Source organism: Carassius carassius, chromosome 21 (genome assembly GCF_963082965.1).
Source record: "Carassius carassius chromosome 21, fCarCar2.1, whole genome shotgun sequence".
Lineage (NCBI taxonomy): Eukaryota > Metazoa > Chordata > Actinopteri > Cypriniformes > Cyprinidae > Carassius > Carassius carassius.
Window position 1 is genome coordinate 17,635,406 of NC_081775.1, and position 22,890 is coordinate 17,658,295.

At 38.7% G+C, this 22,890-nt stretch overlaps 1 protein-coding gene across 2 annotated transcripts; it reads left to right on the forward strand.

The window, feature by feature from the left end:
• The first annotated feature begins 2,457 nt into the window (after positions 1–2,457).
• LOC132097677 (lysine-specific demethylase 5B-B) lies at positions 2,458–22,413 on the forward strand. Of its 2 annotated transcripts, XM_059503545.1 has the most exons (28): positions 2,458–2,792; positions 5,841–5,918; positions 6,376–6,498; positions 6,731–6,901; positions 7,692–7,748; positions 9,381–9,521; positions 9,874–9,967; positions 10,119–10,237; positions 10,484–10,642; positions 10,805–10,924; positions 11,066–11,224; positions 11,344–11,525; positions 12,096–12,258; positions 12,333–12,452; positions 12,622–12,816; positions 13,222–13,403; positions 13,641–13,765; positions 14,224–14,374; positions 15,336–15,450; positions 15,569–15,939; positions 16,969–17,107; positions 17,257–17,436; positions 18,634–18,792; positions 18,880–19,353; positions 19,613–19,709; positions 19,835–20,007; positions 21,173–21,409; positions 21,486–22,413. In XM_059503545.1, the coding sequence occupies exons 1-28, from the start codon at positions 2,640–2,642 to the stop codon at positions 21,618–21,620; spliced, it is 4,572 nt and encodes a 1,523-aa protein (XP_059359528.1). In that variant the 5' UTR covers positions 2,458–2,639; the 3' UTR covers positions 21,621–22,413. The 2 variants fall into 2 exon arrangements, with proteins under 2 accessions (XP_059359528.1, XP_059359529.1); XM_059503546.1 differs by lacking the exon at positions 7,692–7,748.
• Positions 22,414–22,890: the final 477 nt, after the last annotated feature.

A 22,890-nucleotide genomic window follows, 5' to 3' on the forward strand; every position in this document is an offset into this window, starting at 1 on the left:
TACACCAGTTTGCACAGTCAAAGTCCAGAAAAAACCCATTGTAAGATGTGTTTGCCAAATGAAGGCATTTCAAATTCAAACATGCACTTCCTCATTATTTAGGACTAAAATTGTGTGTTTTGCCAGATTATGTAGCATTTATTTCTGTCTTGTCTTCTTCAGAGAAATTGACAGATTTCTAAATGTTTATGTAGCACTAAAATGTTTAACTGGTTAATTGTGCTGTGATATGTTGTTGTTCTATTTTAAAACAAGTTAAAATGAGCTTAGGATAAAAATGTTTATGAGCAGATAATAGTGATACTGCATTTTATTTATTTATTTTTTCCTTGAGGTGTCAGCTTTATTAAAATGCTGTATATTGTTGTGGAGGGATAACTGGCAGATTTCAAATTGTTTGTGTTGGACTAATAACTTGATTGCCTTGTTGAATTCTGAGGAGACAGGGTCTTTCTGCTTAAAATGAGCTGAGGACCAAAATGTTTCTTGATGTGTTGTCTGTGGTCTTCTGTTATAGCTCTATCAATTCAATACATTTATATTGGGAATAAATGTTGTTAAATAAACAATGGTTTGAAAGTGGTTGCTTATTTATTCATTTTTGTGAAAATGGAGGATATTTCCCTCCCTCTCAATGTAGTGGGTCAATTTTACCAGATTATACAGATGCTGATGTGTTTTGTTTTCATAGCATTATATGTGAGTGAATGTCTTTGATAGGGGACATAGTAGTGCATTTGTAGTTCTATGAGCATTTAAATATTTGTAAATCAAAATACACCTGATGACAGTTAGAATTTGAAGTATTGAGTATATTTACTGTATATTACAGTAATATATTCTGTATATGACCATATTATGGTGATCCCATAATTAATCTGGCCCTGGGTACACACGTGCACCATACCGAAAGCCCTGTACCGAAACGGTCCAGTACGAATACACGTACCGTTACACCCCTAATATATATATACACTGATCTAAATGATGGTCAACCTGCAATACAATAATTGTGTTTTTTCACCGCAACTATTTTTGTAGACATTTTTGCCCTCCCACATCAAAATATAAATACTTTTACTTAAAATAAATGAAACTAATGTACACCATTGATTATTTTAATGACTTTGCGATGAAAGCATCATGATCCAAACTTGAAGGGGGCAGCTGTGGCCTAATGTTAAGAGAGCCGGTCTAGTTACCAGAAGGTTGCCGGTTCAAGTCTCGGTGCTGGAAGGAGTTGTAGGTGGGAGGGAGTTAATGAACAGCGCTCTCTTCCACCCTCAATACCCGTGACTGAAGTGCCCTAGAGCAAGGCACAGAACCCCCAGTAGCTCCCCGGGTGCTGGATATATAGCTGCCCACTGCTCTGGGTGTGTGTTCACAGTGTGTTCGCTTCTCACTGCTGTGTGTGTTTACTTGGATGGGTTAAATGGAGAGCACCAATTCCGAGTATTGGTAACCATACTTGGCAAATGTCACGACCTTCAAATGCAATAGGACTACTATTTTTTCAAATAAAACAAAGACTTCCATTCCACTTCAACATGTCCATTCATGTTAATCTACAATAAATTTTCTGAATCTCAGTCTCATACGTGGCCTTGTTATTTATATATTGAAATATAGCATTTATTAAAACGTTAGTTTAACATTTAAGTGAATTGCTACTAGATTTGCCTTTATTTCAAAACACAAAAGTACACCACTATTTAAAGCGCTTTACTACAACGCCCCCTCCCCCGCGCAATTCGTCACACTCTATACGCAAGTCGTCCAATCAGCAGCCGAAGTGAGTATATTTAAAGAAGAAGTCCCGGCCACTATCAGCTGTCACCTGAAGGTATCCATACGCGGAGGTAAACACTGGGGCGGAGCGAGTCAGTTGACGGCTTCGAGCGCATGCTGTTAGCAGAAGTTTATGTAAAGATACAGAGAACTCATAAAGTTTTTACATTTACAGTAAACCGTGTGGAACAAACGTAGTATTTATGTAAAGTTTAACGTAATCGTACAACTCGACATTGCCTTTGAACTTGTAATGCCTTGCATGCTTCTATTGTGGACCCTGTAACACGAACTTGACAAAAACGGACTTCCTTGAAAATAAAAGGATTTGAGTCTTTCATTTTATATAACACCTCATTATTAGTCATCTGTAAATAACTGAACAGTTCGAACTTTCGTTTGAATGCACCGTAAATGTGAGGAGTATGTTTAGTTTGTTTCTTGAGCATTAATAGCGCCTGTACTAATGTAAACGAAAAACAACGTATTTCCAAGCTGTGGTTATTAAGCATATATAAGGCAAAAGGTTTAAATTATGCAACAATAAACGGTAAATATCAAGGCCGAACTGTCCCTTTGAATTGGTTCTTCTAAGCTACAAATGAGTGGACACGCTAGCTTTGTCTCTAGATTTTTGAGCGGATGTGGTCTCAACCTAAGAGCAGTCACGTCACGGAGAGTGTGTGTGTATGTGCGCTCGTGTGTGTGTGTGTGTGTGTTGATTGTTCATGTTGTTCAAGTGTTAGCCGGACTGGGGGAGTAAGGACGGACAGACCGTATTGAAGATCCCAGGAAGTTCTGTCTCCGCTTCGCTGAGGGACTCGATTCTGCTCCGGAACCGGACCTGCAGGATGACCCAGCGGGGCCCGGCCGAGTTTACCCCACCGCCCGAGTGTCCGGTGTTCGAGCCCAGTTGGGAGGAATTTGCAGACCCGTTTGCGTTTATCAATAAAATCCGACCCATTGCCGAGAAAACCGGGATCTGCAAGGTTCGACCGCCGCCGGTGAGTGCTGTCCGGACGGTCTGAACCGGGCCGGATCTGCGGAGTGATTCTGAGTTCGGTTTAAAGGGAAAGGTCTCAATATGGCGGCGCAGTGACAGCGCTGCCGAACCGCTTTGTGTGTAGCTATAGGCATCATATGCGAAATAACGTCGTCCAGGGTCCGCGAGCGTCGCGGGTGTTTGAATATTATTACTTTCTGGTCTCTGAGCGTGTAGTTCACGGCTGGCTCGGTTCTAGTGCTGGATTAAACATCACGTTTACTTGCACTTTAGTTTGCAGATTGTCAGTGTTAATCGTTAATACAGAATACTGTTTATCTCTTTATATTTTTATCATGTATATTGAATAATTAGTACTGGTGTAGTTGCTTCTGCATCTTTAGTGACACTGACGACCAGAAACCCCCATCATTGCCTCATCATTGGATTAAAAACACTTTTAATGAGTTCCGTGTACTTTTAAGAAGAATTTAATGTCGACAAACAGACAAAAACCATCAAGAGACCAAGATATACCTGCCAATGCGGAAATAAACATTTCCTTTCATTTTCACCATAGCACATTGACTATACATATAGCCTATATATACTATATAAACTTGAGATTTGTTTATTTTTTTATTGCATTAGGCTATTACTTTAATGAGAAGAGTATGTTAATATAAACTTATTATATCATCTATTCTGGTCCGAACGAATGCATTCTGTTGCGGATTAGAGAATAATGCAATCAATTAATTACTGTTTATACCTAGCAACTAAATATAGTTCACATATTAGCGAAATGATCCGGCCTTTCGGCGTTAATCTGAATCCGAGCCCCTGACTCCCGAATCTGTCTAAACCAGTTTGAAGGGTTTCGGTGGCTCTGATGGCGTCTTATGTGAGTGAACATTAGACTAGCCCAGTGCCACGAATATTATAATTTATTCATCTCTGAAGATGGTTTTGTGCGTCTGAGAGGCCGAATATGTACTTTACAATCGTATATATTATAGACATTTAAAACACATTTTTTTATTTATAGCCAAATTTAGGTTCGCTGTTATTTTAAATGCTGTTTAACGTTACTTGATTATTGACAATTCTCGCTCCGTCTGTTGTGTCCATGATCACACCGCTGCTTCTGATCTGATTCTTGCGTCGGGTTTGATGTGAATTCGACTTCTGATAGGAATCTATTAAACTCGCAGCTACGTGACGTGATTCACGCTTGAGGTGGCAGCTGAGAGAAAGCGTAATTACGTGAAACAAGCGATGATTAACTGGCAAAATATGTCAAGCATCATTAAAGGACGACGGCTTCGTATCAGTGACGATATTAATAAACAAAAAAAGTGATGTTTTTGTAGGGTTTTTAATCTCGCAAGGGTTTTAAAGCTGAGAACGTTTTCCAAATGGCCCCTTGCTTTCCAACACCATCATAGACGCGCACTGTATTCTGGCACGTTTTAAAATATTTGGACCGTGTGAACGATTCACAGCCTCGGTTCGGCCGACGAGCTGGTCCCGGACCTTAATGTAACCCTATGGATACCCTCGGGCCGGGCGCGTCCTCCATGTTGCGAGCTATGTAGTGAATGAACCATCTGGCCATTTTGTGTCTTTCTGTAACTATGCTGCCTGAACAGCAAACAAGGAAATAATTTGGTAAATGGATTTAATATGCACAGAAATTACCTTCATTTTCTTGATTATGTGTAGCTGATGTAAAAGATACGGATTGTGGTTAATATCGTTCGTAAGGCACAAATCATCTTATGTACAGTGGTTTGTTGTACAGACTCTCAAATGGTGTGCCTTTGGATATACAATTTATGTGTTATGAGGCAAAAAAAAGTAAGCTCCGAATAAAACCCTTTTTTCATGTGATTACATAATCACACTATTATTATGAATGTATGAAAGCAAACATAACTACGGTTTGAATTCTGAAGCTTAAATGTAAGGTTTTGCAGCTCATTTTAATTGTGATAATTATATCCTGAGGTGGCTTTTTTGGCTAAGAAAGGGTAACACTTTATTGATCCCAAGAGGGTAATGTCTGGTCTCGGTAATCAAACTGTTAACTACATTGTGTGTATCTGGAGACACGATTGCATATGTGTTGCTGTTTTTCTGAATGCAGTTGTAAGCATGTGGTTATGGGAGGCTGGAGACAAAGAAAATGTGTTAAACTTGGTCTGAAAAGGTTTATTTTAGGTGACTGAGCTGAACGAAAACCACAGTTCCACCGTTTAGCCATCTTCAGCAGGTTGCATGTGAGTGAACGTGGGCTTTTTAGTTTGCATTTAGCCACTGTTAAGCAGACACACATTCACAAGATTCTAGACCAAAGAGACCACTGGAACCACACAGTTCCAGTCACATTTGAGCAGGGTTCAGATCCCTTCAATTCATTTTATGAATGCAAAGAAAATATTTAAGAATAGTAATGTAACCTGATTAAAATGGCTCAGGCAATATGTATTGTTCCAACCATGTGTATTTACTTGCTGTTTGTGTAGATAATTGTGTGTGTCCGTTAAAATTATCAGTGTCCAGTACCCTCAGTATGAAAGTCTTATCTATAAACGTGAAAAACAGTCCTATTCAAAATCTCTGTTTTTGTGTGCGTGTCTGCGTGTTAACACATTGTTGATGAATTCACGTCACAAACCTGCAAAGCCTAATGAATTTAGAAAATCATAAAAATGAAAATGAAGCCTCTATTGTTTTTACCATGTTTGTGTTCATGACCCCAGTAATAATGAGTTAGAGGCTCAACTAAAGGACACATATTGCTGTTTAGATTTGCAGTTAATGGGGCTGAAGTCTGTTTTTGTGAAAATTGTAGCTTTGCTAGAAATATAAATAGAATGCACTGGACTGTACAACTTGTTCAGTGATCCCCATTGGATGTCACAGATTGATTTTGGTGCAAAATTATGGCGTTGCATATTGAAGTTAAATATATTCAGTAATCAAGCCGTTTAAAGTGTAAGTTCACTAATTGTTTGCTTGCTTTGTGTGTGTGTGTGTGTGTGTGTGTGTGTGTGTATTTGTTTAGGATTGGCAGCCTCCATTTGCATGTGACGTTGACAGACTTCATTTTACTCCACGAATCCAGAGACTCAACGAGCTTGAGGTAATTTTACAATTTTGCTTTTAGCAAGAAGCTAGTTTGCACAAATTTGCCTATATTTGTGAGGGCCGATATTTTAAAATATCTCCACAAATATAGTGAGACATGCAAGATCATCTGAAGTGCTCACTTGTATGGAAAAAATCATAAATCTGTCAAATCATCTTATGATATCAACAGGTTTGTCACAGGGTTAAGTCTAGGGTCAGGGTTTAGCAAATATCTCCTCTGTTGGAAAGCAATTGTCTAGATTAGATGATATAGTGAAACTGAAGGCTTGTGCATTGTAAGGTCAATGGTCACAGTATTGTCAGAAGAATTTGGGTCTTTTGAAATGGCTGATATTTAAATAACACCATCTCTGATATTCTTAATAATTAACATGCACCATTCACAATGTTGCTGTATCTTATTTTCTCTTTTTCTTGGCTCTTCCAATACCCTCCCCCCTTTCTTACAGGCTCAAACCAGAGTTAAGCTCAACTTCTTGGACCAAATTGCCAAGTTTTGGGAACTACAAGGATGCACACTTAAAATTCCACATGTGGAGCGGAAGATCCTTGATCTGTACCAGCTCAACAAAGTGAGTGAGTCTGTCATTCAGGCTTCTTTATTGGACTGGACAAGTTAGGCCTCATCACTTATGACTCTGTTGAGTATTTTAAGTTGAAACCTGTTACTCATCTCTGTATGAGTCACAGAGTAATTCATGTAACCACTGAGTTCTTTTTTTATTGACCAAGTGAAACAAAAGCATTGAATGTTTAAAATGGTTTTTGCAATGACGTCCAACACTTTCTTTTTCAATCTGCCAGTTGGTTGCAGAGGAGGGTGGATTCGATTTAGTTTGTAGTGACAGGAGATGGACGAAGATTGCCATGACAATGGGGTTTGCCCCAGGAAAAGCTGTGGGGTCCCACCTGAGAGCCCATTACGAGAGGATCCTGTATCCTTATAACCTCTTCCATTCTGGGACAAACTTGCTGGTGAGTTTAACAGATAAACGCATCAGATCGATACATCACACACTCTCCATAAAGCATTCAGCTGTCACGCAAGAGTTTTGTGTTCGGAGTCCAGTTACAGATGGTCTGCAGTGTTAAAGCTGGGCTTTTAGGGTTAGCAGTATTAGTTTCTACATTAGTTTCTACAGTAGGGTTTGATTGAGTATGCTCCGCTCATGATTGCAATATGTGGTTATTAAGTGTGTTTAATTGTGTTTTAGCTGCTTGTTTTCTATATTCTGTGCCAATATTGCAAGTGTTACTGCTCTTTGTGCCACAGCCTCTGCTAAATGTGGTTGCGAATTACCTTTGTTTTTTAGAGACAAATATCAATTAGCAAGATGCACACCATGGTTTTCATAACTTTTTATACACTGTAAGCTGCTACCTTTCATAGATGGAAGAATCCATCAAATGTTTATGTGATTAATACATTTAATAGTCTTGTAATTTAATAGTCTTGTAATTATCATTACAATGATATTAATATTAAAAGTGTATTAATTTCAGTAATATTACAATGAAAATTGTTTAAACTGTAGATAAATATAAACCAAGTTTGTAATATGTAATTATTATCAGATATTTTTCAACATTTTGTAACGCACTCAGTGATCACACGCAGGAGCATTTGAATATGAAAATCTTGGAGCCTAACAAATTTTCTTTCCATTGACCAAATGCTTGACATCTCTGTTAGAGATGTCGTGACCTCTGACCCAGAGATCACTGGCATTTTCTCTGTAATGTTTGGTGCTCTCTTCCACATCAGGCTCTTGACCTTGGAGCCAAATTGACAAGTTTTGTGGCACCTCCTGGGCTGGAGGAGGTATGTTTCTACTTTCACATCTGACTATTTAAACCTGGACAGGATGTGATATCATTAAGAGTACTGTGGCAATGAATGTTTCATTTAGTAGTCGCTGTGGCTCTTATTGCCGTACTGAAATGTGCTCCTGCTCTCTGAAAGATCACACAATCCATCATTTAAATGTATGGATTCATGTTAATGCAGTAGTTTATTACACTCTTATGAATGTTTTACACTAAATATTTCCCAGTTCTTTCTTATGTTTAATATGTAAACATTTCCTTTTGCTGCTCATGTCAGTGTGTGTGTGTGTGTGTGTGTTTCTGTTTGTTTATTTTATTTTATTTTTGAGTTTGTGTGACAAATGGGAGTGAACTGGTGTTTCTTTGACAGACAGCATTCAATCTGTCCTGACCCTCACCAAACCCCCAGCTGTCCTGCCGAGACACTGTTGCTTTTATTCTCCACCTACTACTCTCGTCTTTGTTTTCACTTGCTGCTCTTTCTATTTTTTCTTGTCTTTTTGACTTCTGCTGCATCCTTTTTTCCTCGCCTCCCCCTCCCCCTCCCGCTCCTCCTCTCAACCCACAGAGACTGTGGCCTGCTGTCTGTTCACGCTAATCTCTTTACACCTCCAGCTGTTCTCTCTCCTCCCTCTATCCTCTGTCTGTACGTAAATCTGTCATCTGATAGTGGTAGAAGGCATCATACAGTTTGGATGTCGTGTAACTGGGAATGTTGAGGATTTCATCCCGCATGCACTCACTGATGTAACACTCTTTATAGCCAGGCTAACAAGTTTTTCACACATTAGTATAGCTTCTCTTTGGGGTGGAGGGAAATGCTGACGGTGTTTTAGATACGTTTTGTGTAGTGTGATGTTTTACAGTTTCCAGTGTGTAGAACCCTGAGGTGGCCTCAGAATGACCTTTGACTTTTCATAGCCTTTTTAAACATTGAGATCTTAAACATTTCTCTGGATTAAAAACAGACCTATTCAATTATACTTTAACCATTGTATAAATTATCTTCCGAAGTTTGTTGCCGTTAAATCGAAAGATTATTGGAGTATGTTTTACAAAAAACACCATTTCTGTCTTTCTGCTGAAAAATTTTAAGTTTAATTCAAAGTATTATTCACCATTTCTAGCAAATATATAAAAAAATTACATTTTATTCCTACACCAGTTTTTAAAGGAATGGTTCATGCAGAATTGAGTTTTGTAATCATTTTGTCACCCTCTTCATGACTGACTTTCTCTACACAAAACAAGATGTTATGCAGAAGTCCAAGCTGCTCTTTCCTATGGGATGTCAAGCTCCAAAAAAGGATCGTAAAGGGTTTCATGCAACATTTCTGAAACTGTATTTTACCTCAGTGTGAGGAAAAATGCTGAAATGTTTTATATGCACAAAATCTTAATATGAATCTGTATATTTCAAGTTGAAGTCACACCATAGAAAAGAGCAGCTTGGGCCTTCTGCATAACATCTTCCTTCATGTTTAACAAGAAAAAAGGTGAACTGTACCTTTAAGTGCTGCATTAATTTAATGTGAGAACATTGTAGTTCTCTTACTTTATATGTTCTGTAAGTTTAAATATGAAGGGCACATTTAACCAGTTGAGTTGTTTTTCTTGTTTTCATCAGTGTCTGCAGAAGGCATCGGTGAATGATGTAAATAAAGATAAAGAGTATAAACCCCATGAGCTGCTGCAGAGACAAAACATTCACATTCAGCCCAGCGACACGAGTGCACCTGCTAGACGAGCCAAGAGGATGAAAACAGAGGTGAATACTCCATTTGTGACTGTTTTAGGTTTATAATCAATGCCTGCCTCCATTTGTCACAGTTTTGTTTCTCTAACGATCCATACTGTATATCCATTTGGATATAAACTTATTTCTTGTCTGTTTTTAAAGATGCTCACCAAGGCTGCATTTATTTGATAAAAAAAATACAGTAAAATAGTAATACTGTGAAATATTACTACAAAATAAAATAAGTTTTCTGTTTAAATATATTTTAAAATGTAATTTATTCCTATGATGTCATTACTCCAGTCTTCAGTGTCACAGGATCCTCCAGAAATCATTCTTGGTGCTCAATAGACATCTGTTTCTTTTATTTTTGTGTTTGTAGTCTGGCTGTGTCAAGTCAGAGGGAGGTGAGGGATGTGAGAACAGGCCCAATCTCAGGAGGAGAATGGGTTCCTTTGTTGCCAAGCCTGAACCAGGTGAGCACCTAACCCTTGCATCTAACCTCACATGACGCATTATATGACATATAATATTTATAGTCAGACAAAGCAAACACGTGATTAGCACAGCTATAGTAGTCAAATCAGTGTCTTTATATGAATAAATGCATTTGTATGTGTGTATTAGAGCTAGAGGTCCCCATACAGGTGAAGCAGGAACCCGTGGAGATAAAAGAAATAAATCCTGAACCCGAGAAAAGCAAATCACGTTACAAGAAAAACATCCCCCCTCCTCCAGTCAGCACGGTAAATTTCCTCTCCTCTTTCTTATTCAAATGTAAGTTCTACTGAGCCTTTCTGACACATCTAAATCACAACCATAACAAAGTTCATTCAACTCATTTTAGTTGAGGGAACCAGTTGCCTGAAACAAGTTGGTAAAAAAACAACAGTTGAGTATTGTGAAGTTGTAATATTTGGGAAATCATTGATATTAAATAAAACTTTGTTTACATGTGATGTGATCTAATAGTGCTGTCTGTCTTTCTCTAGGTGGACATGTATGTGTGTTTAGTGTGTGGAAAGGGGAACGATGAGGACCGATTGTTGTTATGCGATGGTTGTGATGACAGCTACCACACCTTCTGCTTGATCCCGCCTCTCAGTGATGTTCCTAGAGGTGATTGGAGGTGCCCTAAGTGTCTGGCTCAGGTGAGTTATAAAGTAAATGATAACAGTGTTTGTTCATTATTAAACGTTGGTAAAAGCAGCAGCTGATTCTGAACAGCACTATTCAGAACCCAGTCAATGTTGGATTTTTAGAGAATTTGATTTACTACAACAGTTGGTTGACTCGTTTATGTGTTTCTGCAGGAGTGCAGTAAACCTCAGGAGGCGTTTGGCTTCGAGCAAGCTTGCAGGGACTATTCTCTGAAATCCTTTGGGGACATGGCAGACTCCTTCAAGTCAGACTATTTCAACATGCCCGTTCATGTATGTACAAAATCCCTACTGAGACTCTGACATTGACTCTCATGAGGATAGATTTACAAACCTATTTCTGAACAGTGAACTAACCTTGAGCACTTAAGAATTGATATTAATGTTGATTTTTTATATATTTTTTTGTTTTAGATGGTTCCCACCGAATTGGTAGAAAAAGAGTTTTGGAGGTTGGTCGGTACCATTGAGGAGGATGTGACAGTGGAATATGGCGCTGACATCGCCTCGAAAGAGTTTGGAAGCGGTTTTCCAATCAAGGGTGGAAAGTTTAAGGTTGCGTCGCATGATGAGGTACAACTGCAATATCAGATTTTGAGATATTACTCACGATTTCCGACTTGTATTCATATGTGGCACATCCTGTTTCCATCACTGATGTTGTTTTTCTGTGTTGTGATTGATTGCTGTAGAAATATCTTCGCTGTGGTTGGAACCTGAATAACATGGCCATGATGACACCATCAGTGCTGACTCACGTCACTGCTGATATATGTGGCATGACTTTGCCATGGCTGTACGTGGGCATGTGCTTCTCCTCTTTCTGCTGGCACATTGAGGACCACTGGAGCTATTCCATCAACTACCTGCACTGGTAATAATTGACTTGCTTAATAAAAGCCATATATATATCAGTGTTATATATAGTGGACTGACTGAACTCACTGTACCTCTGTCCCTAAAATATGGTTTCTGCTCTAAATAAACATGCAGTTACCTAGGAGAGTGTGTGATTTATCGAAAAGGTCAAAATATCTGACACTCACATAATTAACTTACCTTGTACACAAGTACTTTTTTTTTAGCAAGCATGCATTGCATTGGTTTTAATATGACAGTGGAGATATTTATAATGTAACAAATGATTTCTCTTGTAAATAAATGCTGTTTCTTTTAAATATCATATTAATCAAATATCAGCAAATTTTTTTTATCATGGTTTTTTACCAAAAAAATAAAGCAATACAACTGTTAATAAATAAACTGATAATAAATGTTTCTTGAACACCTAATCAGCATATTAGAAGAAATGTTACACAGGATTAAATTAGTTAATATGGAAAACCGTCCTCTTAAATTGTAATAATATTTCACAATATTACTGATTTTCTTAAAGAAGTGGAATTGTACGTGTGAAGACTGTGATTGTGTTTTTATGTGTTAGGGGAGAGCCTAAGACGTGGTACGGTGCTCCTGGTTTTGCCGCTGAGCAGTTGGAAGCAGTCATGAAGAAACTGGCCCCAGAACTGTTTGAGTCTCAGCCAGACCTTCTACACCAGCTTGTCACAATCATGAACCCCAATACACTCATGGCCCACGGAGTACCAGTGAGTAACATTTATACACATAATCACATGCTCACGTGGAGTACCTGGGAGTAACACATGCATTCTTTTTTTAGATTTACAGAACCAATCAGTGCGCAGGAGAGTTCGTCATCACTTTTCCACGGTCCTATCACAGCGGCTTCAACCAGGGCTTCAACTTTGCAGAGGCTGTGAACTTTTGCACAGTGGACTGGGTGAGGATCTGTTATTATACTATTATAATAACATTGCTATTATATTATACTGACTGTTATTAATGTAGATTTTTTTAAGGCAGGTCTCAGAGCTGAGTATGCAGTTTTAATTGATATGATAATTGTTGTTGTTTTTTTTGCTGATTTGTGTTGTAAATTTGGTTTGCAGATGCCACTGGGGCGTCAGTGTGTGGATCACTACCGCCAGCTGCACCGTTACTGCGTGTTCTCTCATGATGAGATGGTGTGTAACATGGCCATGAAAGCTGACAGCCTGGACTTGGTTCTGGCGTCAGCCGTACAGAAAGACATGCAAGTCATGATCAAAGAGGAGAGAGAACTGCGGGACAAAGTCCGTAAGATGGTGAGAGAACGCAAACAAAACCTGTCAAATCTGTGTGTGAGAAACGCCATTTGTGTGGATGACACTATAGTGTAAAGTTATTCAACCATGCTCATTAGTCTACTCACTCGGAGAAAAACAAACATATATGGAAGTGTGTAATAAAATATGCTTTAGTCAATACAAAAAAAACAAATATCTTCACTCTTCATGGACTTTGTGTGTAATAATACCATCTACTTACATTACAGTAGCATTATATAATATATCATATAGCTTTTTCCATGAACATTGACAACCCAAAATTAATGGTGTTGTGTTATATTGGTCATTTTAATAGGTTAGAGATGTTAGTAATGTCTGAATGTGCCATTTTTTTCTACTTCTGTATAAATGATCATTTGACAATACTCTGTCTTTGTATAGGGGGTGGTTCAGTGTGAATTGTTTGAATACAACCTGCTGGCAGATGATGAGAGACAGTGCATTAAGTGTCGCACCACCTGTTACCTGTCTGCTCTCACCTGTCCCTGCAGACCAGGAGTCCAGGTGTGTCTACACCATGCCCACAACCTCTGCTCCTGCCCCGTTTCCAATTACACACTCAAGTGAGTCCCCACTTCTGCTTTCAGTACTCCTCTGGGATCAGGCTGCAAGATTATAATTATGATTATGATTATGATAAACAATTACATTTTGATTGGATCATTGAAGTGGTTCAACTCCTAATCAGTGTTTAAGATACAAATATATGGTGTTGTTATTGTTGGCTGTGCCTTTGGGGAAAAAAGTCTTAAGTGGAGCTCTGGTGAAAGTTTCACTCAATGTAATGCTCAACCACACAGTTACCGTTTCACACTGGAAGACCTTTACCCCATGATGAATGCTGTGCGGCAGAGGGCGGAGTCCTATGATGAGTGGGCGTCACGAGTAACAGAGGTCATGAAAGCAAAGCTTGACAAGAAACGCAGTGAGTTTCATTTTGAATTAGAATCCACTTTCAGCATGTGTAGTTTTTATAATTCTTAATGTTAACATTTTATTTATTAATACTCAATATATAAACTCGATGATAGATTCCCCTTAAAATGATTTAATTGGAGACAACCAGGAAATCAAAAGGACATTTTGTTTGCTTAAATGTTCCTCATCTCACAGTGCACAGTTATTGGCATGACACTAATTTAGAGGGAAAAAAACCATGGAAAATAGTATATTAATAATTTCTTCTTTTTTTCTGCAGAGGCTAATAATAATATTTAGCCCACATTTCACAATTGAATCTTTTAAGGACAATCAAGTCCCACACTACATATATTCTATTTCAGTCATAAAAAAACACTCAAGTTAATTGCGTTTGAGTACCATGTTTCAGGTTTCACTTCTGCTTCTGGCCTCTCAATGGCTTCTCTCTCTCGATCGCTGTAGATGTCACCGTGTTTCGCACCCTTCTGGAGGAATCGGACGAGAAGTCGTTCCCAGAGAACGATCTCTTGCGTCAACTGAGGCTGGTTACTCAAGATGCTGAGAAATGCTCGTCTGTTGCTCAGCAACTGCTAAATGGCAAGAGGCAGACCAGGTACATGCACAAAAAAACCACAGAGAGACTAGAATGAAAGCTAGAGTTTCAGTACAGTTTAAAACCTAGGGGTTGGTAAGATTTTTCAAATGTTTTTGAAAGAAGTCTTGCATGCTCGTATACTGTAAAACTGTAATATTGTGAAATATTTAATAAAGAAGTAACTGTTTTCTATTATTAAGCTCACAGTGTCAGAATGCCACACAGTCAAATCTGAAACAAGATGCAACCCATAGCCATTGCATTATGGCAACGATATCTCATAAACGATAAATTAATGAGCGGCTGTTACAAAAGTGTGTATCAAATACATTAAACACGAAAGTTCAAACCTGTGTGAACAGAACAGTGGTTCTTCTTTTGATTTTATTGGTAGCTGAACATGCACATTTGCACATCTTTTCTTTCTAATAGCAGTTGGCAAGGTGGATACTTTAATGAATACTGCCACCTACTGCACAACACCTGCATGACAGCTGACTTAAAATAAGGATCGGCCTTAGGATAGCCGATACCGTTCGGTAAAAAAAATGCTTGATTGGCCCGATCCTTCAGATTGGCTAAGGACATCCCTGTTAAAAACAGTTTTGCTGCTTAATATTTTTGTAGAAACAATTTGTGGAAACCTTTTCACTTAACATGCGGTCTTAAAAATGGCAGAGCGCATGCCGCAAATCGCTGGAAAAAAAAACAGCGAGGTGCATTTCAACTCTCAAAGACAACCATCTATACACATACTTGGATACAAATAGTACAAAGAGGTGCAAGAATGACCCCTTACACACTCACTATACAAGTACTTCAGCTCACAGTGTTTATAACCATTTCAGGGCAATTTCCAGTGTGGTGGGCTTTATTTTTCTGGACACATTGGTTTGGTTCGGCCGAAACACATATGGCATGTGAATTGTGTATTATTTCATGCATTTGTTTATGTCTGTCTGTCGTCATCTGTCTGCAGGTACCGCACAGGCAGGGGTAATTCTATTAATCAGCTCACAGTGGAGGAAATGAGATCATTTGTCCGCCAGCTATATAACCTGCCCTGCAGCCTAACACAAGCACCGCTTCTGAAGGTGACTGACACACACATACATACAGTCGTGTAAGATACAGGCAATCTTCCTAAAGATTAATGAGGCACAGTTCATTTCTAAAAAGCTTATATAATGCAAGCCATTAACTCTCTCTCAGGAGCTGCTGAACAGCATTGAGGATTTCCAGCAACATAGTGAGAAGCTTCTTTCTGATGAAGTGAGCGCAGATTCTGTTAGTGAGATCGAGTCGTTGCTGGAGGAGGGCTCTCAGTTTGACGTGTGTCTTCCGGAGTTGCTGCTGCTGCGGGAGCGTTTGGAGCAGGCCCGGTGGCAGGCTGGAGTTCGGCAGGCAGAGGATCCTGTATCAAACCCCTGCGGTCTCTCTCTGGACAGCATGCGCCGGCTGATCGATCGAGGGGTCGGACTGACACCGCATCCCTCCACCGAACGCACGATGGCTCGACTGCAGGAACTGCTTACAGTGTCCGAGGAGTTGGAAGAGAACGCGCAGGCACTGCTGAAGGCCAGGTGGGGGCAGCCCTGAATGAAGACTCTTGCACAGATAAAACACAACCACCAATCTACTCATGCTACTCTTTGTTTACCCTTTGGGGTTATCAAACTTTTTGATGTCACAGACCCCCAGATATGAAGAAGCCCCTTCTTGAAATGCTTAGGCAGCTATAAGACCCATTTATATTTTGAGGAAGTATTATAATTGTTTAAATTAGTATTGAAAAAATATATATTTATTTATTTTTGTAAGCCCTATTTTGAAATCCTTTGGGGCTACACTACAACTTTGTTGTTAACTTGTTGTACATTCGAAAAGCATATATTGGGACTTCAGGTGTAGTGCAACCCATCCGGTTAAAAACCAATAAAAGGGACAGTTTATTTTGTTTACAAAAATAACAAATGTGTAAGCTCATTTACTCTGAAAAATTTACTCAAGTGACATCTGTATTTAAATAACTTTGCAAACATAATATGCAACAATGTTACTTTAGTATTAATCATATTTTTGGACCGTTTATTAATATTTTGAATTTGGTTTAACTGTAATTTTTTCGGTTTGTTTCAATTTGAATTTTGTGCTTTGATCTTTTTTTTTTTTTGTTATATTCGTTTTATATTTTGCTTCAGCTTTTATTTTATTTTGTGTTTTAACTTACATAAATTAACAAACTATTTTTATAAATATACGTTATTAATATCAACTGGTTGGTTGGTTTTGTAAGGCTTGTTTGCCATTGAAGTGGAAGCTCTAATCTCGAGCCATAACGATCTATTAGAGTGACTTTGTATGAAACACAAACCTCAGATCAATTTAAATAGCCAATTCATCATTGAATTAGGCAACCATACCCTTTTTTTATAACAGATGATCATTTTCATCAGTTCAGGGTAAACTGGAGGCTTGGAAATGCAAAGCAGCCCTTGAATGAGAGTTTAATTTAATAAAAGCTGTGTGCTTCGAAACCGGCAGGAGGCACCACAAAGTGACTGTATGATGAGCTGAGTGACATTTTTTTAATGTTTACACTTTTTCTTTAGGCCTCCAGAGAGTTTAGAGACGCTCAGTTCTATGCTGACTCGGGTGGATGGGGTACCATCATACCTGCCAAACTGCCTGCTGCTGCAAGACACCGTGAACAGGGCTAAAGAATGGCTCCAGGAAGCTGAAGATTTACAGGTTGAGTAATCCACATTATACGAACTATGTAGCTTGTATGCATTCTTCGAGCTAGTATATCATCTCATGTTCATGTTTTTGAAGCTTTATCTGTCTGCAATGTTAATAGCAGTTTACGTGATTGTTTGTGTTTCTGTTTGTGCGGGCAGGTTGGAGGTCAGACTCTGGTTCTCAGCTCGCTCTCTGATATGGTTCTGAGAGCTCATGCTATTCCTGTGCGACTGGAGCCTCTGGACCAGCTGGAGGTTCTGGTGTCAGAGGTGCAGGCCTGGAAAGAGTCGGCTGCTAAAACCTTCCTCATCAAAAACTCTCCTTTCACGCTGTTGGAGGTTAGACTGGTCACACTGAATTAATGAGAAATAATCTGTTGAAATATTTAGGCTTTTAAAGTGAAGTTTTAACCTCTTGGAATTAAGTTAGAGGTTAGCCATTTTAATTTTGCCAAATTGAAAGAAAAGCATAAAGAAATTTGTACAAATTAAAATTTTACTGCAATGTAAAAGAAAACCTTAAAATTATTGCATTTTGCTTTATATATTGTGTTAATCTATGAGAATTATAGTATAAAAATACTGTCTGTGATTCTCATTATTAAATTTGTTTGTGTGTATAATATAATATAGGGCTGCCCCCTAATAGATGACTAATCGTTAGTTTAACAGAAGGGTCATGGTTGACCAAATATTTATTAGTCGCTTAGACGCAGAAAAACAAAAAAAATCCACGGGTGAAATCACACCGTTTGTGATGGAGAGATTGTTAACGGCTGGCTGTTCTTTGTGGCAATACAGTACAATACATTCATGCACCGCAAATAATGATGTGTGCTTTTCAAGTGTCTGTGCAGAGTGTGGAAGCTCTGATGACTCTACGTTTATTTGTGTGCACTCACAATAACAACAAATTGTGCTTTTGTAAAATAATGAAAGCAAACATGATGCACTTTCTGCCGTCTTGGTCTTTGTGAACTTGGGTGCGAAACTCTGTGTATATCTTTGCCTTGCAGACATTAAAAACATATCTATTGCAAGCAAAAGGTCTACTTTCAAAGGATAAACAGATATTATGTGATCCGTATGAAACATGCATACAGGTGCACCACTGCGGAGATGACGCCGACTTCATCTCAGCTGAAAACAAAGAAAGCACTAGTTTATAAAAAATTTTTTTGGGTTAAATATTGTAATTGTCTGTTTGCATAATAAATAAAAAAATGCTTAAAATTAACGACTACTAGTGGGCCAGAAAAATCCTTAGTTGAGGGCAGCCTTAATATAATTTACATTCTGTCTCAATTATAAAAAAAAAAAAAAAAAGCAAAATTTCTTATTTTAATTAATTTTATTTATTATTATTACACTGTGAATGAGAATTGGGGTTTCCTTATAAAAAATGTCTTTGTACATTAGTTTTTTTTTTATAATGAAATATGGCCTGTAAATGTTGTCATGACATTTTATTCATAATTTGATTTTGAATAAAACGGTTGTTGTCAAGGTAATTCATGGGTCTGGTCACTCGTGCAGGTCTTGTGTCCTCGATGGGAAGTGGGCAGCTCTTTGAAGAAGAAGATGAGGAAGATGAAGGGAGAATGTATGTCATCAGGGAAAAAGAAGCTTGTGAAGTTGGACAGTATGAGTGATGTTGAAAGAGCACTTTCAGAGAGCAAAGACTCTGCGTCTGCTGTGAGTTCCCTATATGGTCCAGTCCAGAAACATTTCTGATAACGAAATGCCTCTACATCTCATTCTTTCTCTTTTCCTCTCTCGCAGATGTTTACTCTGGCTGAGGTTCATTTAAAAGAGCTGGAGTCACTTTGCGCTCTTCGTGCAGCTAATGAATCGAAGCTCCTGCCTACAGCAGACTGTGCTTCTCTCAAAGTGTGTGTGTGTCAGAAACAACCCATGGGTGCCATGCTGCAGTGTGAGCTGTGTCGAGATGCTTTCCACAGCGTATGCGTACGTGGACCCTCCGATCCCCTCTACCCCGAAGACTGGCTGTGTCCGTTTTGTCTACGGTCGACAAAGCCCCCACTGGCCAAGATTCGGACCCTGTTGTCATCACTGCAGCGGATCCGTGTGCGTCTCCCAGAAGGTGATGCTCTACGTTATATGATTGAACGCACTGTCAGCTGGCAGCGACGAGCACGAGAGGTCATAGACTCGTACAATCACTCGCTGACCTCTCAGGATTGCAGAGGAGCTTCACCTACACAGAGCCACAGGACAACGGGGCACAAAAGGAAGGTTAGACATTATATCACAGACTGTTAGCAGTTTGATGTCTTGTTTCCAATGGGGTGAGAATCCAGTATTGTTTTGCTTTTGTTTTACTTTTATTTCATTTTGTTTTTAATTTAGTTTTTTTTCTATAAATACTACAGAATTTTATTTTTATTTTTAATTTGTGGTTTCCATCGTTTTTTTTATAAGTATTAGTTGTAAAATTTTAGTTGTCAATATATTTCTCATCACCCATCAATTAATAGTCATTGTTGTATTATAGCTACTGTGGGGATCTCCATCTCAGTGTCAGGACTGGGGTGTTTCTGGGCAAGAACAGTCTGTGTTTTACACAGAGCAGCGTTGTATCCCTCTCCAGGGTCTGTATCATTCTCGCACACATGCAAACTCAAAGAGCATTTTCATATTTTCTGAAATTCACGGTGCAGTCAAAGCAGCAGGATGACTGCTTATGTTATAAAATGAAACCGTGTCAATGTTCCAGGTCTCAGTTCGGAGATGGAGGAACTGATGGTGGAGGGTTTGCTCCTGCAGGTGTCTGTCCCAGAGACCCAGCAGCTCTACAGACTTCTGCTGTCCGGCCCCCCGACCACAAACACGTCCCAAACAGAACACCCACCCTACCTCACACCAAAACACTCCTCACCGCAGAGAGAGGTGAGGCGTGTGAAGCTGTGCATGCAGCATTTCTTTTAGGCTGTTAGCGGTTAAAGTTCAGTCAGGAATTATAAGTAAAAGCTCTGTTTCTCCATTGGGATAATGTGTCAACTTTGAGACCAACCCAGAGCTCAAAGATCAGCAATATTATATGCTTCTGTAGAAGCCAAAAGTCAGTGTGATTTTTAGCTTCGTGTTTGGTAGCTACACTTCAGGTCATATTCCTGAAGAAAAAACTTCCTTTAATCCACCAATCAACAGAAAGTTGCTGTTACTATGGAAACGAGAATCGTGGCAAAAGCAGCAACTTCTCACTCTCTTAAAGCATGAATTATAAACCTGAATCAGTTCTGTGCTCTCTCGATGTATACTGAATCAGATATTTAGCAAAAAACTTCAATCGTATTGTATAATTATTATTAATAAGTCAGTAGTTCTATATTGTATTCTTGCTTTTTGATTTTAATACATAATTTGTTTCATGATGCATTGTTCATGCAAGTACAGTCTTTACTTTGAAGCTGATTGCTTCAAAACAAACTTGGATGTTGTGATTTATGTTGGTTGGTTAAAAGGAATAGTTCACCCAAAAATTAAAGTTGTCATCATTTACTAAACCCCATGTCGTTCCAAACCTGCAGGAGTTTCTTTCTTGTGCTGAACACAAAAGAAGATATTTTGAAGAACCAAGCAGTTGTTGGTCCCCGTTGACTTTATATAGTAGGGAAAAAAATACATTGCAAATCAATGGGGACCATTAACTGTTTGATTACCAGCATACTTTAAAATATCTTCTTTCATATTCAACATAAGAAAGAAACTCATACAGGTTTGGAACGACATGGGAGTGAGTAAATGATTAAAAAAAAATTGGGGGGCGAACTATCCCTTTAAGTGAGGGTTTAAAAATCCTTTTTATATAATTGAGTGTCATTATTCCAACCCTTTTTTATGCATAATATTTTTGTGGAAATCATGATACAAATTTTTTTTTTTGAATGGCAAATTTTACTGAACAGCAATTATTTAAAATAAAAAATGCCTTTATGGTCACTTTTTAAACAATTTTATTGCATTCTTGCTGAAAAAAGGAATTAATTTAATTTTTAACAAGTTCTTTAAGAATTTAAATTACTTTTCTCTGTCTTCCTCTTTGCCCTCTAAGGGAGATGCAATCACTTCAGCAGAAAAGAAAGCCAAGCGGCGAATGAACAGAGAGGAGACTGAGATCAGGGATAGAGGGATGAAGCTGAAAAGCAAGAAGCAGAGAATGGGTACAGAGAAGCGGCGAGAGAGGAAAGCGGCATCGGTCTCTGCTTCAGATGTGTCTCAGTCAGAAGACTCTGAAGAGGATATGACCCAGTGTCCAGCAGAGAACTGTCTCCAGCCGGAGGGGGAAGAGGTGGGCAAGTGAACGTAGCGACTAAGTGGGTTTGTGTGTGTTTGAATGTGTTTTGACTGGTTTCTCTCTGTTTCAGGTGTACTGGGTTCAGTGTGACTGCTGTAACCGCTGGTTTCATATGATGTGTGTGGGAGTATCAGCAGAACTCGCAGCCCAGGAGGATTACATGTGTGTGACCTGCAGCACAACCAACACAGTCCGGCGGAAGTGAGATGGACAAGGGAGGCAACAGGTCTCCCACCCTATCCTCCTCCATCCCTGCTCCTGGATGTGTAACTGATCCCTCCCTGTTCCCTAACCTATGACCTCTGACCTTTGTAACAACGGTGCTATTTTACTCTTTGTTGGACTCTGTTGTCCTGAATGATACTATTTGGTCTTTTTGTATTTTTACAGTTTTTTTCCTTCTGTCAAACTGTTTGTGATTGTCTAAAGCAATGATAAATATGCTAAATGCTGAATGAATATAGCGGTGCATGAGTTTGTGTTTGTGTTGCTTTCTGGCGTGGGGGAGGGACACTCTCGTGAATCAAAGCTAGGGTAGTCTTTTCTGCATGCACGGCCAGAAACGCCACAACACAGGACAAACAAACAGTTTTCACCAAATACAATAAATAATAAATACAAAATTATTTTTTTGGGAACGTATTGTTTCAGTACACCGGCATCTGGGATTCTCTCCGTTGTGACGTTTTATTTCCTTTTGAAGATTAGTTTTATTTATCAGAGCAATAATGTCATTTGTACGTTTCAGGAGGTTTCGGCGGTCTCAGTTGTGCTGGTGCTTTTAGAGATGGTGGTCAGATATTCAGGATATGTAACGGACACACACACACATCAGAACTGTAGCAGACAGAAGAGTGTAATGAACTGCCACAAAACCTGCTCAAGCCGTTTTGGAGGGTGAGGGTGGTGGGTGTTAGGGTTTGGGGTTTGAATAGCGTGTTAAAAAAATGTCCCAATTTATAGTGTGGAATAAAAATCTTTGTTCTAATATCAGAAAAGTTTCTTCCCTTCTTTATTTACTGCTCACTGGTGTGTTGGTGCATATGATTTATTTAATTATTTTAGCATTATTTATATATTATAGTGTTGTGTTTTAATTTTAGTAGTTCTGTGTGCTTTTGCCATTTTTACACACATTCACAATGTCACAGATGCTCTTAACCAAGCATTCTTTTAGGCGTTAGTGTCTCTTTGAAATGTCTTTAATACAAGATCATTTTTAAACCAGTTCATTGTTTTATTTTCTTTTATTTTCTTTTTTCCATTTAGCAATCTATTGGTTGTTTGCCATTTTTGATATGGTAACTGGTCATAATTTCACATGTTTTTTCACTAAAACACCATATTCCATGCAGATTAAAGAATAAAAAACAAATTGAAATCGCCAAGCAATAATCATAAAACATTGTTTATAATGAAGCCCATTTAAGGAGCAATATTATTTTCATGTCTCTGAGTGGATTTTTCCACTTGAC

Bases quoted from the DNA above. Each gene is read 5' to 3' on its own strand.
- LOC132097677 (XM_059503545.1), top strand. From the start codon at position 2,640: ATGACCCAGCGGGGCCCGGCCGAGTTTACCCCACCGCCCGAGTGTCCG. The intron at 5,919-6,375 runs GTAATTTTACAA...CCTTTCTTACAG, and splicing joins AGAGACTCAACGAGCTTGAG to GCTCAAACCAGAGTTAAGCT. The intron at 6,902-7,691 runs GTGAGTTTAACA...CTTCCACATCAG, and splicing joins ATTCTGGGACAAACTTGCTG to GCTCTTGACCTTGGAGCCAA.